The following is an 18,598-nucleotide window of genomic DNA, read 5'->3' as shown; positions in this document are numbered from 1 at the left end:
GTGGGGTTTTTTTTTTCTTCGAGCGTCTACATGCGATCAAGAAGAGCTTAGACTTTCCTGTGAGCATGCTTCCGGGATCTGGGTTAGCGTGTTCTATAGGTCTATACACAATCTAGCGGATCGCATAACCTTCTGAAATAAATAATAGACTACACAGAGCTCATTAAATACAAGTACATTCATAGACAGACATTGGGGCTGGAGCATGTGCTGCTTTTACGGTACTAAACTGAAGGGGGGGGGGGGGGGGGGGGGGGTTTGGTTGGGAACGCTGAGATTACCATATTTTCCGGAGTATAAGACGCGTGGGTTGTTTTGTCTTCTAGGAAAGCGAAGTATTCATTTTAACTTCCGTATTGGCCTGATTCTAGTACACATACTTATTTGGTGTTAACTCGGGTGGGTACAGGATGTTTATGAGCATCTATATTATGAGAAGCCAAACAATTCTACGTCTAAAGTAAACAAGATTTCGTCTTTATTAGGACATAGGGATTAAGATCGCTAAACTACGGCAACACTAAAGGGACAAAAACTAAATTCAACTATACTAGTAAAGGTCACGGGCATGTTAAGTAAAAATCCCTACTACATTACTGCAACTCATGCGACCAATATCTCTTAAACACTGAGGTGACCCATATTCCGGAAAATACGGTACTCGGCGGTTTTGATCCCCTCATAATTGCACACGTCGCTCACAAAGACGCTTTCCCCGTAGCTTAGAGTGCACCTGGATATATATTACACACACACATCCTTGACAGTATTTCTGATAATTTTTCTTTAAAGAAGCAAGAAGAGTCAGGTTTTATTAGTTTGATAATGGTCACACAATTCGAGCGATTCATTACGCAGCACCGAAAGGTGTTGTCCAGCTACTAATCAATAATTAAGCATTTTTTAATACATAATTATGTTTATCGCTCCTTTAAAGGGACAGTTCGTCTAAAAACAATGAAAATTTACACAATGAAATTATTTCCTAAAATTCTTTCAATCGCCACAGATATTTTTGTTATTTGCTTTTGTAGCAAAAAAATCTTTCGGACAATGTCACTAACGTAATAGAAATCTATCACACGCAAAAAATAAATTAATTTCTGCTCACACCACCTGTTTTTTTTTTCTGGGTGATTTACAACCCTGTATAGCTTACAGCGATCTTAAAACGTAAAGCGTAATGTTATGGGGCGGCCATTTTGGACAACCAGCATCGTCTCTTTATTTTATTAGCAAAACAATCTGTTCCACAGGCTCTGCCTTCTTAGGTTTGAAAGCTGGAAGTGATGCATGTGATTAAAAAATGGTGTGTATTTAAAGGAAAGATTTTACGTGCGATAGACAGCATTACTTGTTGCCGAACAGCAACATAGGAGCAAAAGAAAAAATGTGTCAATTTGATTTTCAGGACAATTTCCCCTTTAAGTCTAACTAACTAACTAACTAACTAACCATCAGTGTCATATATACAAACATGAGTAATTCACAACGTTTATTAACTTATAACTTTGTAAAGAATGCACACACAGGGAATGAAGTGTGTGAGGGAAAGGCAAGTGCAAAGTGACCGATTTCCTATTTTTCTCTACAAGGCGCGAGTCTCCACCTCGATCTTCTCCTCAGCCTGAGAGGCGTCGGGGTCCTGGTGGCTCACGCTGGGTCGCACTGTCACCACGGGACCGCCGCCATGGATCAAGTGCAGGAAGTTCCACGTGTCCTCTGAGATCTGACCCGAATCAGCGCCTGAGGAAGAGAGGACATGGGACCACGTTGTTGTTCAGGAAAGAAGACAAATCACGGTTTAAAAAAACAAAAAAACACGGTTACCTTGCTTGAGTGTGACGTGGCCGTTTTTGCTTACAGCTATCTTCGAGTTGTCGATAGGTCCCGGAGGATCTGAAAGAAGAAGAAGGAAAAAAAAGTATATTCACACTTAAATTAAATTTCTGAGGGGAAAGAGGGTCAGAGTAAAACTGGAACATAGTAATTTTTGGTTCTGTGCATATTTTTGCACATCGTCATCATCACCATCATGTCATGCACACTGACCATTGTCCTTGCCCTTTACGAAAGCCTCCCATTCACGGAACCAATGCATGCTTATGCAGTAGATGACCACGGGGGACTCCTCCTCCTGAAATGCCTTGTTCAGCTGAACAAGGAAAGAAATACACACACACATGAGAAAGGGAGAGAGAGGGAGAGAGAGATCTGAAACTCCTTCGCGGCTCAGAAAGTGCTCCAACATGTGGTTAGCGTGAGTTGGAAGGAAGGAAGGAAAAAACAACAAGGAAAGAATAAATGGAGGAAGGAAGGAAGGAAATAGAGAGACAGGATAACTGGATAGATAGGAAGAAAGGAAAAACAAAGAAGGAAAGAATAAATGAAAGGGAAAGAAAAGAATGAAGGAAAGAACAATGAAAGAAAAGAAGGAAGTACGAAGGAAGGAAAAACAATGAAAGAAAACCAAAGAAGGAACGAAGGAAGAACTGAAGGAAAAACAAGGACTAAAGGAAGAAAGGAAGGAAGAAAGGAGAATAGTTAAGATGGGGGAAAAAGGTGATAAAATGAAAGAAAGAGAAGGAAAATGAGAAGAAAGAAATGAATGTTAGGGGGTGGTAGGGTGTAGTAAAAAGACCAAGGTAGGAGTGAAAAGAACAAGGAAGATGGAAAGGAAAGAAGAAGGGGGACAGAATAAAGTGATGAATAAAGAAAGGAATTAAGGCAGGAAATAAAAGAAGGGAATAGGAACGGGTGAAAAGAAGGTGTCCCACCCGTACGAACATGTCCAGCTCGTTCTTGCGCCGTTTCTCCAGCTTCTCAATCTCCAGCTGGCAGGTGTGGCAGACGTACAGATGGTTGACGGCTGGCCCTCCTCCATACCTAATCACCATGGCAACCGTTACAAACCCCAGTGAAAAACACACACACACACACACACACACACACACACACACACACACTGTGATCACTGCGTACCTGCTGTACAGGTGGTCCCAGACGTTTTGGGGCAGCATGACCACGAGCTCATCGATATATGCAGCCTTGTGGGGCGGAACACCTGCAGAGAGGAGAGAAACTCAACACTCAGGAACACAATCTCACAGAAGAGTTCCCTTTCTCCACTATTTAAAGAAGGAAAGAAGGAAGGAAGAAAAAAGGTAGAAACAAAAGGGAAAATTAAGGGAAGGGGTAAGAAAAAAAAAAGGAAAGAGAAAGGAAGGAAGGAAGCAAAAAATGAAACGAAGGAAGCACGGAAGGACAGAGGAAAGGAAGAAGAAGGAAGAATAAGAAAGAAATTCCTTTCTTTCTGCACTAATTCTTTTATTTAGTAATAACAGTGAAGATGTCAGAACTATAGACTAATACTCAGTACAGAAATAGGTTTATTCAGTGTTCAGTACTTTTCCACTGCTTTCGACTCGGAGTATAAAATCAGAGCAGAGGAGCTGGCTTTGTGAAACATTTCTGATTTATGGCTTTATGTGAGATCGCTCCTCAACTGCTTACAACGGAAAAGAGGAAGCAGAAGGGAAAGTGAGCTGAGAGGAAGTGGACAAGCGTAGGATTTAAACTCGCTCGGATCAGTCTGTGCTGCTGTGTGTAGGGGTGTAGTCATGGAGGTAGTGGATTAAAAAAAAAAGCCGTTTCCTCACCTCCGTGTGCGCACAGAAAGTCACGATTGGAGATGGGCCCGGGCTCGGCGAATGTCCGGAACTTGTTGAGCCACTGGCGGGAGATGTAGAACTGCAGCAGGCTCGGCTCCATCATGTCGAGCAAAGCTGTCACTCTCCGCCTCTCCTTCTGCACCTCCTCGCTGCTCTTCCTGGAGCACATGTTAAAACAAACAAAAAAAATGCATCAAATCCTAAAATTGTCTCACTGCACCAATCCAACTGGCCACGCCCCCTCATCTCCCTGCACCAATCCAACTGGCCACGCCCCCACATCTCCCTGCACCAATCCAACTGGCCACGCCCCCACATCTCCCTGCACCAATCCAACTGGCCACGCCCCCACATCTCCCTGCACTAATCCAACTGGCCACGCCCCCTCATCTCCCTGCACCAATCCAACTGGCCACGCCCCCACATCTCCCTGCACCAATTCAACTGGCCACGCCCCCTCATCTCCCTGCACCAATCCGACTGGCCACGCCCCCTCATCTCCCTGCACCAATCCGACTGGCCACGCCCCCTTATCTCCCTGCAGCAATCCGACTGGCCACGCCCCCTTATCTCCCTGCAGCAATCAAACTGGCCACGCCCCTTTATCTCACTGCACCAATCCACCTGGCCAAGCACCCTTATTTCCCTGCACCAAGCCACCTGGTCACACCCCCTTATCTCACTGCACAAAGCCACCTGGCCATGCCCGATTATCTCAGCACCAGTTCACCTGGTCCCACCCCCTTTAGCTCTCTGGACCAATCCCCCTGGCCACTCCTCCTTATCTCTCAGCACCAATTCACCTGGCCATGCCCCATTATCTCTGCACCAATTCACCTGGCCACACCCCCTTAGCCCTCAGACTCTGGACTTACTTGTAGAAGAGAACGTAGGCCTCTGCGTTCTGGACGCAGGACTCTGAGACTTCGGTCACGCTCTGGTCGTCAAACTCATACCACATCTGGTTCAGGTCGTTGCGGCAGTAAGCCACGTAGTGACCACCTGCACACAGGAATACCACAAACTCATGTGACCTTTAATATAACTCAACATATGTAAATATTACAAAAGAAATTCTTCAGTAATCGTAACCAGCTATCGTTATTCATTCCAAAATGGCAAACTTCCATGCACTTTTGTGCGTAACACTACAAGATGAAGTGGCTGTAGAGTGGATAACGATTTTAATTTCTCACCAATGCTAACATTTTTACTTTACTGTTATTATTTCTGAAAATTAGATACTGTTTCATTGCAGCTGCACTGCAAATCATCGACTCCGTTTCTGTTTCTCTATCTCGTTCTCTCTCTCTCTCCAGCAGCCAATTAGAACTTACTGCTGGCTGTGCCGTGGTGACAGATGACGGACAGCAGGTCGTAGGTGGTGGTCTGGGCCGAGCTGTCTTTCGCCAGGAAGGGCTGCAGGTCCAGGCCGTCCAGTGGGAAAGAGACGTGAGTGCTGATCTTGGTGGAGAACATCAGCTCGTGCCTGAAGCGCTTCAGATGAATGCATAAGATCTGGAATAAGAGGAAATATTCTTTATAGGAGTTCCCTTCTCAGCCATGCAGAATGGACTCGGGTCATCAGGGTGTTTAACACCCACAAAAAAGAAACCAGTCAAAGAAGAAGATCGCGATGTCTTTAGCGTCAAAAACAACTGATTCATCCGCCACTTGTTCTCCGAGAGTTCACTTGTTATTCGTGTGGAAATATAAAATTAGCAAAACGAAAAGGTAACCTTTTAAGACTGTATATGTTAACAGACAATTACACCATTGTACTGAATTTAACACAGAAACAGATTTTCATCACGCACCTCTGGCAAACTCTGCACTTTGCAGAACTTGACTCCATTTCTCAACCTGAAAAGATAGAGAAAAAAAAACACACACACACAAAGCTGAAACCTTCCGAAAAATGATTAATAGTACTACACTTACCGGACTGTATGATTTTTTTTTTATTAACCTTATTGTAATATGCAAAATAAATAGCTGTATAGTAAACACGGCTATATAATAACACTAATAATCTAATACCACAATATTTACACTAGTTATATTCACCATACTCACTTCTTGCACTTTTCACAGCTGTACATGTTGTCTCCTAAAGTGAAAAACAAATATGTAAGTATTCTTTGTGGTCATTTAGGGGCAGCGTCTATAATTGCAGGTTTGCTTTTTTTCTCTCTCCAATTTTAAAATACTGCGATAAACGGCCCAAACTACAGTACCCATAATGCACCTAAATATGATTTGTATGATGATAGAGAGAGAGAGAAAGACTTACTTACCTTTCAGTTCGTCTCGCGCGAAGAAGGCAGCCAGACAGTCCTGTAGCGTGACCACCGGGCCCCAGAACCAGCTACATATAAACAAGACCGAGAGAATAAATTATTAAAAGCTCAAGGTCTACGATATATTGGATGTGATTGAGTAAAAATGATTCCTGTTTCAAAATGGCTGCCGCTGTTTCAACACCACACTGATATATATGTTTAATACATAAGCACCTCTTGATGTACTCGAGGACGAAGGCAATCCAGCCCTGAGGTGCGTAAGCCTCGCCACACGAACCCGTCTTCACCATCGACGTCTGATGAGTGGCCGAGTGAAGCCTGGCGAGATCCTCTTTCCCGGGAATGGGCAGGGAAATGTCCTGGAAGTTCTCCAGAGTCACTGACACCTGAGGAGAAGAGAGCAGGTTCATATTATTATTACGTACTAGAAAACGTTTAAAAAGACACCACGATGAGCATGCACACACGCCTCAGAGTGACTCACCCTGTCGCAGGTCAGGCACTGAACCGAGCTGACGATGGTGCCGTCGAAAACGTCGGAGATGACGCTGCGGTATTTCCTCTGCCGCTTGCTCTTCGGGGGAGCAAACATGGTCACTGACCCAGACACACACACACGCACGTTCAATCAGTCAGCTTTTTTTTTTTTTTTTTTTTATGCCAAAGAGTTTTGTGAATATCTGAAAATTCAGAAAGTAAAATTCTGCTACCTTTCTTGTGTGCTGGGTTGAAGTTCGGCCACATGGGGGAGGATTTGGGCGGGCTGCTGGACAGTTTGGACCCAATGTTCTCACCGCCACTGATTTGGATCTCCGTGTTACTGTCTGAAGGAAGAGGAGAAGCGGGCGTCGGATTAAAAAAGCCATGGAAAGAATAATCTTACGGAGCATCCGGCGTGAGCTGCACCTGCACCTTCGGACCAGACGGGTTTGAGAATTTGAAGCACAACCAGAGCACTGACCCGTGGCCTTGCTGTGTTTGATGGCTCCCTGGCTGCTGACGATGGTCGCCGTGTCCTCGTCCTTGTCCAGGTCGGCTCGGTGCAGCTCGTTGATGAGGTTCTTGTCCCTCTGCCGCTCTCGGCTTGCTTTTTCCTCATCCGAGATAAGTGTGTTGGCTTCGTTAGCCTCGTGAGGTTCGGCCGGCTCGTCTGGCTCGTCTTCGTCTGCCCCTGCGGTCTGACTCTGGTCCTCGAGTTCTTCTACCGGCTCCTTGAGCTCCTCGTGCAGCTGGTCCATCAGGCAGCGTAGAAACTCCTGAGAATCCTGAAAAGAGAGACACACAAAGATGTTCACACAGTTACAATAAAATATATTCAACAGCTCTATGAGTTATCGGCTCGGACTAATTAACTATGAAGGTTAATATATGTTTATTTAATACCCTGCTTACAGCAGATAATTTACCATCAGGCAAACTGCAAGCCTCAATCTTTGGGATTGTTATGCTCCAGTAGCTGAAAAAGTACTTCACTTAGATAAACCAAATATCCAAATATCCACAAGCTGTTACAGAGGTTACATACGAGAGGGTTCAAAAGTCCTGGATCACTACCAAGAACTGTTTACTTCATAACATCAGCTATCAGGTTTTACTGACTCAATAAACACATAACACAGTCTGTATCGGTCTTATCATTCCTGGTCACTGGCTTTTGGTGGACGGCCTCCTCTAGACCTCCTGGAGAATCGCGGCTGTGCCATGTTCTTTTTGTCTTCTTATATAATGGACTTAATAATGCTCAAAGCACAAAATTTGGGATGTATTTTTCTTAACCAAACCCCAATTTATACTGTAACAGAACTACGTTCTATAAGGAAAAGTCCAATCCAAGACCAGGTCGACGTCAAGTCAAGATCGAGTCCGAATGAAAGTGAGACTGAGTCAAGATCGAGACTGAAAACAATCAAATCCTTTGAGGCCATGCCTTTACTTTAACTAGTCCGTGCATTACACCAACGATTAGGCGGTTTTCTAGTAGAACAGGATGAAGAAGAAGAAGACTTTATTTGTCATATATACACATTACAGCACAGTGAGATTTGTTTTTTTCCCCGCATATCCCATCTTTTCAGAATGTCAGAGCGCAGGGTCAGTCTTGATACGGCACCCCGGAGCAGATACTGGGCCCAACATTGGCAGCCTGGCGGTGCTGGGGCTTGAACACCTGACCTTCTGATCAGTAACCCAGAGCTTTAATACGTCAACTCACTAAAGTTTACAAACTCTCAATCGAGACCAAGACTACGGACCAAGAATCTTCAATCTTGTCCACACACACATCATGGATAGAACGTCAGGTATCTGGTGAAGAACTCACCTGTTGGGAGTAACCTCGGAACATTGGATTAACAGCTTTGATGCCCTGGAACAGGTTTGTTGGGACGACATAGGAAGGCCTGCAAAGAAATAAACACACACACAAAATGGATCAGTCTGGATACGAACACATTTATTCGTAAATGATTCGCAGAAGCATTTACACCAGAAATGTGGTGTTCAGGAAAAGTTAAACGTTCATACCATACACCGTTCAGTTGCAATTTTGTCAGTCATGCTCTGGACAATGTTCTACTGGGAAACCTCGGCTTCTGGCATTCATGTGTATGTTACTTTGACACGTACCACCTAACTAAACACTGTTACAGACCAAGTACACTATTTCATGGTAACGGTATTCCCTAACAACAGTGGCCTCTTTCAGCAGGATAATGCACCGTGTCGCACTGCAAAAACTGTTCAGGAACGGTTTGAGGAACGTGACAAAGAGTTCCTGGTGTTTATCTCAATCCGATCGAACATTGAGCATGTGGGACGTACCGGACAAACAAGTCCGATCCACGGAGGCCCCACCTCGCAACTTACAGGAGTTAAATGACACACCACAGCACACCTTCAGAGCTCTTGTGGAGTCCATGCTTCAACGGGTCAGAGCTGTTTGGGATTCACAAGGAGGACCTACACGATATTAGGCAGGTGGTTTTAATGCTATGGCTGATCGGTGTATATATACCCACCTGTTTTTGTGCCACAGGTCTGTAACGAGCTTCTGGTAGCTTTTACACAGTGCCGGCTTCTTGTCTGTTCGGACCAGACCACCGCAGTCTAGGAAGAACTGAGTGAGTGGAGGACTGAAACACAAAATACAGAAGAACACAATGCTATGTAATGACACAAAGACAAAAAGGTGCTTTAAAGCAAAAGAGAAATTTATTAAAAATAAAATCATTAAATGCATTATGTTGCATTTGTGGTATACGGTGTAGTTTAATGTTTGTCCCATTAGTGTTACCAAAGTCCAGAACCAGAGCTACAGTCCTAATCCTAAGGTCTGTCCATAAGTACATGTTCTGTCTAGAAGTACATCCTTAGCAACATGTCGTTACTTGAATTCCACTACTCGGAATAAAACACCCTAGATCAACGACATCGTCACATCCCGAAGTGTTATATTCCTCTTATACGACAGCAAATTGCCGAGGTTTGCCATTTTTCATTCGTTGAAGATCAAAGTCATAACTTTTATCCATTTATAGTTACATTTAATGTTCCGTGAAACAAGTTTGTTTCTCTCACCAGCCCACTTTTTTTTCCCTCTCTTGATGTTAATATGACCGTAACAGCACTTTTCATATTTTTAGAATGAACTTCGATAAGCTTTGGAAATTTGAACAATTAGGCCGATGATTATTTATGATAATCTAGCTTCTGGACTTGAAATTGACCATCATGATCCTAAGGGGGGGTTAAACAGACGTTAAAAAAAAAAACACCTTCCCTGACTAGCACAGCGGCCATTTTCACAGCCCACAGTGAGAGAAGAGCGATTTTCACACTTAACGAGGTGAGGAAGGTGAAAATAAATAAATAAATAAATAAATATGCGTCTCTCACCAGTTGGACAGCGCCTGTAGTGCTGCGTTCATGTAGCAGGTGTTGCCGATGTTTTTCAGGCCGGTCAGACCTGCAGGAGAGCAGAACGAACGTAAATCAGGGTTTAACCCGTGCCACAGGGAACATATCGTAAACAGCTGAGAAGCAAAAATACAAAGTCTACGCCGTAGTATCTAAGTCCAAGTGTGTGCCGTTATTAAGAGTAGTTATTAAGAGTAATAACAAGTGGTCGTAGTTATAAGATACTAATAAGACAGTCGTAAGTAAAACTTTCAGCGCTAAATATTAGGGGTGTTAACATCAGCCTTGCACATGACATGATACGATAAGATTCTGATTCTGAGTGTTTTATTCCTCTTATACATCAGCAATGTGATTTATTACACAACACACTGTGCCTTTTATCCGTTTCTACTAACGTTTGCAGCAACATTTATAGTTAAAACACTAAAAATCAGTTATTGCTTATGCTATAACAACTATTTACAATATATACTTGTCCTCCGTACGAACGAATTGTTACTATAGTAACGGTGATGCCTTAAAAAGGCCGCTGCTGCTGTAGAAAATGATTTAACACCTTCTAACCAATCAGATTTTAGAATTTTTGTTTTTGACTTACCTCTGGTCCTCGGGTCGTCTTCATCTTCGGTGTCCATGTCCAGATCCTCGGGTGCTCTCAGGGCGGTGGGGCTGCCCGGAACTCTGGGATCCTGATCACACAGGGTTACGCAGACAGTTAATCCCCTCAGGACTCGAAGAGTTTATTTAGCACATGTTCGAACAGATTAATTAACATATGCGGAAGAGTAAAGGCATCACGTTCACCAGACACTTTGGGTGTAGGATACCTGGCCAGGCAGCGGGACAGGTGAGATGGGTTTGGCAGCGCCAGGGGGCGGGGTTACAGGGCCCAGCTTCCTGTCCAGGAAGACTTCCTTGGAACAGGCGTAACACCAAACCCTCAGCGTGGTCAGATTCACTGTCAGGTTGTGCTGCGTCTCCTGGAAATCCACAGGGATTTAGATGAAAAAGTTTTACGTAAAGATATATGCATACACATTATATACACATTCGGGAAAGAAAAAACAACTCCCAAACCATGTTTGGGAATTGTCACATCAGAGGGCTTGTACGTTGCCTTTGAGATGGAAATAATGCAGGGCATGGTGGTCCTTTATGACACCAATACATACACTCAGTACTGTTCAGACATTCCCAAAATCAGATTCCCAAATCAGTGAAATATTCCACCATTCCATTTTCTCCAGGAAAAGGAAGCATATGGTGTGGGGGTGTGTGTGTATGTGCTAGTGGTGGGCAGTGTTGAGAAGTGGGGCATGGCAGTGAGGACTGGTCTCCAGCAACACACACACACACACACACACACACACACTGCAGTGCAGAAGTCACTACATTATTCATGACGATGGATTAGCTTTTCCCTTCTCCTTCCATTTGTGGGCAAAAAAAATACAATCTGACTAGCTGTTTCTGAAGGACATGAAATATTCAGAGGCAGACTGGATAAAGGCTTTAGCAACGTGCTTTAGCTTCACAGTGCACAGTGCTGGCTCTGAGCCTCACGATTTTGCACAAAGCTGGCCAAAATCAGCAGTAAGTAATCAGCACACATTCTGGCTCATACCTAAAAATCCCTATCCATCAGCAATGTTCTGAATCATCCCTAAATTACAGCCAATGTTGACTCATCCCGATTGACCAGCGGTTGTTCTGACTCGTCCCTAGCAATCTGTCAACGTTCTGGCTTATCCAGACTGATCAGACAATGTTCTGCCTCATCCCTAACAATCAGACAATGTTCCCACTCATCCCTAACAATCAGACAATGTTCCCACTCATCCCTAACAATCAGACAATGTTCCCACTCATCCCTAACAATCAGACAATGTTCCCACTCATCCCTAACAATCAGACAATGTTCTGACTCATCCCTAACAATCTGAAAATCTTTAGACTCAACTCACGTTATTGTTAATATTATTATTAATATGTGTTTTTTCTTCTTCGAGTGTGACTCGGTGATTAGTGTTTGCAGCGCTCCTAAGCTCGGTGTGAGCGTGCTGATGGAGGGTGTGTAAGTGTTTGCAGCGCCTCTGAGACTGAGCCCCTCGTACTTTCATGAGACTGAGCCCCTGGTACTTTCGTGAGACTGAGCCCCTGGTACTTTCGTGAGACTGAGCCCCTGGTACTTTCGTGAGACTGAGCCCCTGGTACTTTCGTGAGACTGAGCCCCTGGTACTTTCGTGAGACTGAGCCCCTGGTACTTTCGTGAGACTGAGCCCCTGGTACTTTCGTGAGACTGAGCCCCTGGTACTTTCGTGAGACTGAGCCCCTGGTACTTTCGTGAGACTGAGCCCCTGGTACTTTCGTGAGACTGAGCCCCTGGTACTTTCGTGAGACCGAGCCCCACACTTTAGTGCCAGAGTGTATGTGAAGACTTTAAATCTGTCAGCGAGTACGTTTAATGTGTGTAATCACTTAACGATGGATTTAAAAAATGAAACTCGAAGGATCACACACCTGAGAGTGGACCGTACTGTGGTCGGCGTGAGACTCTCCGCAGCCGACATAAGCACAGCCATTCTAGAGGGAAACAAATGCGCACACACACAAACTTAATATATAAAAAAAAATACATTCACATTCATTCTTTTAAAGGGTACCAATATTTCTTGAGTCTACTGTATAATCCTGCTTTTGTTTTGGGGTTTTTTTCCGTTTCACTTACTTCCAGACAGGCCCACAGGTTTGGCCCATCGACATTGCAGTCCTGACACTGGCCCTGAAGTCACACAGTGACGTTATCAGTAATATACAAATAAAAAATATAAGAAGGCTCCATCCAACATTTAATTTAAATAACTTGAATATAAATATGTTACTTATAGCTCAGCTTTAAAATGTATTAATAGATAGATAGATAGATTAAAAATGACAGAGTGACAGAGATATAAAATAAATAAAAACATGTCACGTTGTTAATGGAGTTGATTTCAAATCGTAATTACCGTTGATCGGACCGTGTCTACTCACATGAGACTTTTGGATGAGCTCCTCTTTAGTGATCTCTCCGACGCACTCCAGGTGCGGACAATCACAGCTCGAGGCAGCTGGCATCCCTTTACCACAGCTGAGAGAGAGAGAGAGAGAGTCAGAGAGAGAGCATCAGAGAGAGTCAGAGAGAGTCAGAGTCAGAGAGAGAGAGAGTCAAAGTCAGAGAGAGAGAGTCAAAGTCAGAGAGAGAGTCAAAGTCAGAGAGAGAGCATCAGACAGAGAGAGTCAGAGAGAGAGAGAGAGAGAGAGAGAGAGAGAGAGAGAGTCAGAAAGAGATAGTGAGAGAGAGCAGTGAGTAAATCAGCAGCAAAAACATGAGCTCCTAAACAAACATAAAATTTTCTTGGTTTTAAATAGAAAGGCAAGAGAAGAAATATGCAAATTTAATGTTAAATATCCAGAAGACACATTGGACAATACTGGAACATATTAATCATTTATTTTGTCCAAAATGAACAAAAAGGTGATACTACGCTAATCCGCTAACTGGGACATCAACCACAGATCAACTACAGGATACCAACTAAAATAAGAGCAAGAGAAACTTAGGGGAACAGAGGAAAATGACTTTATAAAAGTATACGTAAAAGCAAACTATCTAAAAAAAAAAAAAAAAAAAAAAGGTAACTAGGCATTGATTTTACCCTGCTAACCAGTATCACCAGTAGCTAGCTGTGACAGACCATAAATGGCTATGTTTGAAAAATCTGAGAAACAGAGCTTTAGCACCCTTGCAGAAAGAGTCCCAGATTCACAGTCTCAAACAGCAGCTGACCACCTCAACTGAGGAAATCAAACAGTCGCACAATCAGAGCACACTCAATCTAACAACCAATAAGAACAACCACACCACCACCACTAGCCTCCAGTTCACAGCCAACTAATCACCCAACAAACCAAGTATTCAGCTGACCACCCCATCGACCAGCCAGCTGACCACCCCCTCGACCAGCCAGCTGACCACCCCCTCGACCAGCCAGCTGACCACCCCCTCGACCAGCCAGCTGACCACTCCCTCGACCAGCCAGCTGACCACTCCCTCGACCAGCCAGCTGACCACCCCCTCGACCAGCCAGCTGACCACTCCCTCGACCAGCCAGCTGATCACCCCCTCGACCAGCCCGCTGACCACCCCACCGACCACCCCCTCGACCAGCCAGCTGACCACCCCCTCGACCAGCCAGCTGACCACCCCCTCGACCAGCCCGCTGACCACCCCACCGACCACCCCCTCGACCAGCCAGCTGACCACCCCCTCGACCAGCCAGCTGACCACCCCCTCGACCAGCCAGCTGACCACTCCCTCGACCAGCCAGCTGACCACCCCCTCGACCAGCCAGCTGATCACCCCCTCAACCAGCCCGCTGACCACCCCACCGACCAGCCAGCTGACCACCCCCTCGACCAGCCCGCTGACCACCCCACCGACCACCCCCTCGACCAGCCAGCTGACCACCCCGTCGACCAGTCAGCTGGCCACCCCGTCAACCAGTCAGCTGACCACCCCATTGACCAGTCAGCTGACCACCCCACTGACCAGCCAACTAACCACCCCATCGACCAGCCAACTAACCACCTACCAGCCAACTAACCACCTACCAGCCACCCACAACACCCAAAGACTGCAGTTCTTACAGATTCCAACGGTTGCAAAGTTATGATGTCCCACCACGGACACTGCACTCAAGCTACTCTGCCAGTCCAAGCTACATTACCCTCAAAACACAGTAATTCACCCTGGCACAAACGACATGCACTCCAAAGGAGACAAAGTAACAGACTCAGTGAAGAAGATGGCTGAAAATGCTCGTATGGCGTTCCCAAAAGCTAGTATAACCATTTCAACTGGGTGTTTTTTCTCATTTAAAAAAATCATGGAAAATATCACCATCATTGCACAGCATCCAACCATAACAGACGCACACCTACTTGACCACACCAGGAGGGAATCAGAATCTAGAGAACCTCAAGGCCAAAGACCATCTACCAACTACCACAAACCCCACCAGCCACCTAGACAGAAGGGACACACACACCACGTGAGGACACCTTAGCACCATGGTCAACAAATCCCAGTCCAACCAATCCCATTCTAGCAAAGCACAGCCTTCAAGGACTGAATTCAGACATGCACAGGGACAGGATCGCGTCTTAAGCAATGCCCTGTGGCGAAGGGCACCTTATAATGAAACTCCACCTCTTTTACCTCTGCAGCATCCCACGTACGCCGATGTAGTTCGACGTAATACATACTCATAATCCCACAGAAATTGGAAAGGTGCAACTGCTACAGTTCATTTACATAGCCACTTGAACCAATCAATCAATCCTATGTGTCAGACACGGAAACTCGCTGTCCCTCAGGATACGAAGAAATCCTTCTACCATCCCATAAAAGAGCGTATATAAAACATGGCTCAGACTCTGGGGGAGTAATCACTTGGTATAAAGACGATCTTAGACCCTACCTGTCGATTGTTTTAAAAATAAAAATAAATAAATAAAGAGCTCACATTTGTCATCAGCTTAAACAGGGTGTAGTGAAGAATGACAAAAGCCTATTTATCTGCGCAGTTTATACTCCACCTGCAGAGTCCCCATATTACAGTGATGACTTTTTCCACAATCTCCACACAGAAACCTGCCATTTCCAGGCTCATGTTGTGTGGAGACTTCAACGCCAGGACAGGTTCGGAAAGTGATAGCACATATCCATGGGGAAAAAATAACACATTTCGCCCTTACAACAAAACGAAGAGTCAACCCAGATCCTGTTATAAATAAGAACGATAAGAAGTTAGTGCAGGTCTGTCGAAGCCTGGGCCTGTACTGTAACGCTAGGATCCGAGGGGACCCGTCAAGTCGCTTCACTTATTGCTCAGCTCTTGGGTCTAGTGTAGTTGATTATGCCATTACCGACATGGACCCCTCCTGTACATGTGCATTCACTGTCAGACCACAGTTACCTTTATCGGACCTCTGCCGAACTCAGCAATCAAATAACCGCAACGTGAATCTGTGCTATAAATGGACCCGCAACAGCGTGTCTGAATTTTCCAGTATTAAGAGTTCTGCAGATGTTACTAATCTTATTAACAAATTTCTAATAACCGAGTTCCAGCCCAACCAAACTAACGGAAACCTAGCAGTGAAACAGACCAATGGAATATACCATGTACCTGCAACCAAAGCAAACCCGTGTAAAATGAAGAAAAATCGTAAACAATGATTCCGTCTGTTACGGAACGTGCACATGCAAAAAAGAAACTCCGACAGCTAGCCCACCTAACAAACACCACAAACTATTACCAAACACTGAACTCAGACTAAATTACTGTTCTTAAGTACTTAATAACTATAAACTGATGATTTATAAGAAGAAAAACAACAACAACAACAACAACAACAACAACAGCAGCAGCAGCAGTACTACCACCAGACATTAAGGGGAAAGTCCAGTGAAAGGTCCATTAATCAAAATCAGTTCTGGGAGAAATAAAACAATGAAAAAAACGCTAAACAAACCCAAGATATCTCCGTAAAAGACCTAACAATATGGAAAAACCTATTTGGAATCACTCTTTAAAGAAGTCCCCCACGTAATCTTACAGAAGATCATTTAAAAAAATAAATAATCAGAACCCACTTGATTATCAAATTACCAAATGAAGCTCAAAGACAGAAAAGCATGTGGCCTTGACAGCATCAGGACAGAAATGCAGAGGGTCTTCTTGGATCTACACATTGGATGTGTTCCTGACCTCTGGAACCAGACGGCTTATATCCCTGAGATAAATGAAACCCAAATAACTACCAGTAAGCAGTAATGAGGAAGGTTTTCTGCTGAATCATCATCAACAAAATAGACCTCCCGATTAGAACTGGGTGTAAAATCTTTGACGGTGTTATTGCGCCTATCTCGCTGTACAGATGTGAGGTTCGGGGTCCACTCGGGCAGAATTAGGCTAATTGGCGTGGATTCTACCCATACACAAAAGAACTCTAACATTTTGCAAACATTAAATCAAGTAACAAAAACACACTGAAACCAAAGACGCAAGAAGAAAAGTGTGGGGTCCAGATTCAAATGAGCCCTGATGCATTGTGGGATTGTTTTCTGTAGCATTGTGCGTTACAGAGTGACTCAGGATACAAGCAAAGCTGAAATCAAAGCGTCCAGCGCTCCACTGACACAGCTCTCTCTCTCCGTGTCCTCCCCGTCCACGATCAGACTTACACCCGGGTTTGTTATTGTCTCTGCACCTGTGTGTGTGTATAATCCCGGGTATTTGGTTATTACACGACTTGGTGGCGCTGGAACCTGAGCTGTGGCGTTATAAACAGGAAGTACAGCCTGCACCAGAGAGAAGATCTGAAAGCTCTGAGAGAGAAACGACGCTGCTGATGATCAGATGTAGAGAGAGAAGACACACAAGAACAAAATCCCATCATTTATAACTCTTTACATCCAAACGGTTCCAACAAACACCACCAGTCTGTTTGTGTTACGTGTTAAAGTGTTTATCATTATGTTGAGGCTTCATTTCTCATATGATTTAGTCTTAAATTAAATATTTTCATGCGACTGTGAAGAGTTCAATGTACACTACCACTGTGAAAATGAGCGCTGCGCATGCGCACTGCGTCCTTACGGCTATTTGACAGCTGTGCTATCCTGACCCAGCTAATATTAGCCAGCTAGCTAGCTGTTAGCCGACCTACGGCTTACGTAACTAAACCTAACGAGCGTTCATTCGATGATTTAGGAATAGAAGCATTTAAGAATATACATATATATATATACATATATATTTATATTTTAGAAATAGTACATTCTGCCTGGTAGCACATTAGCGTTAGCTAACTTATCTACCGTTAGCAGAGCTGACGCAGCTGCACGGCTTTACCTTCAAAGCAGCGCGCGGCGACGTAAATAAAAGCTTCCGACTTGCTGATGAAGATCTCAGAATCTCGTCCTCGTCCTTTATCACGCTACATCATGTTTTTTTTTTAAATATATATATATATTTTAAATCATCTTATTTTGTGACGCGATTACTGTAGAGATCCACCTAGCAACGGCTGACATTCACTATCCTCGCCCTGTAACACAACATGATGCAGTCGTTACCGCTGCTTCCGGTTCGGAGCAACAGAAAACTGCCGAATTCCAAACGCCTATCAAATCCCTATACATGCGCACTACGTACTGTGTGGAATAACGGAAGTCCACCGACTACGTAGTGCACTACCTTTTTATTAATAAGGCGCCGTTTGGTATTCCGCCAATGATTGGGCGTAAATGTCAAAAACAGTGACTAGCCCTCCAGCGGTCAGACGCGGGAACAACAAGCAAAAATCCACGCAGATTTGAATTTTGATCTCCCGGCCCAAGCGCCACTTAGTGGACATTTGAGGGCATTACACAAAATCAGATTTTTGATATACATACAGTATAATTATTTATTCTCACACAACTTTTAAATTATGCATGTTATGTTATCAATTAGTTTAATCTTAAATATTTCTCCAGAGATTAAGGGTTTAGGATGTTGATATCCTGCATATCCTGCATTCTTTAAATTTTAAATATATAAATATATATATTTTTAGATTTTAAATCTTACTTGTTTGCTTGTCATTTAAACAGTA

The 18,598-nt window shown here is 44.2% G+C and overlaps 1 protein-coding gene across 1 annotated transcript; it reads right to left on the bottom strand.

The window, feature by feature from the left end:
- Positions 1 to 257: 257 nt before the first annotated feature.
- On the bottom strand, positions 258 to 18,211 carry usp33 (ubiquitin specific peptidase 33). The gene is made up of 24 exons (XM_053681952.1): positions 17,854 to 18,211; positions 12,926 to 13,022; positions 12,621 to 12,674; positions 12,413 to 12,475; positions 10,720 to 10,872; positions 10,491 to 10,581; positions 9,869 to 9,938; positions 8,992 to 9,105; positions 8,295 to 8,373; positions 6,936 to 7,239; positions 6,685 to 6,798; positions 6,459 to 6,571; positions 6,188 to 6,360; positions 5,969 to 6,039; positions 5,748 to 5,781; positions 5,489 to 5,534; positions 5,009 to 5,189; positions 4,547 to 4,673; positions 3,660 to 3,829; positions 2,983 to 3,064; positions 2,778 to 2,886; positions 2,053 to 2,155; positions 1,831 to 1,899; positions 258 to 1,746 (listed from the first exon to the last, which is right to left on the bottom strand). Exons 2-24 carry the CDS (start codon positions 13,007 to 13,009, stop codon positions 1,589 to 1,591), a joined length of 2,562 nt encoding a protein of 853 aa, XP_053537927.1. The 5' UTR covers positions 13,010 to 13,022; positions 17,854 to 18,211; the 3' UTR covers positions 258 to 1,588.
- Positions 18,212 to 18,598: the final 387 nt, after the last annotated feature.

This window comes from Ictalurus punctatus, chromosome 7, assembly GCF_001660625.3.
Source record: "Ictalurus punctatus breed USDA103 chromosome 7, Coco_2.0, whole genome shotgun sequence".
Classification (NCBI taxonomy): domain Eukaryota; kingdom Metazoa; phylum Chordata; class Actinopteri; order Siluriformes; family Ictaluridae; genus Ictalurus; species Ictalurus punctatus.
The sequence above is the reverse complement of the archived record's forward strand: the minus strand, read 5'-3'. Positions and strand labels throughout refer to the sequence as shown.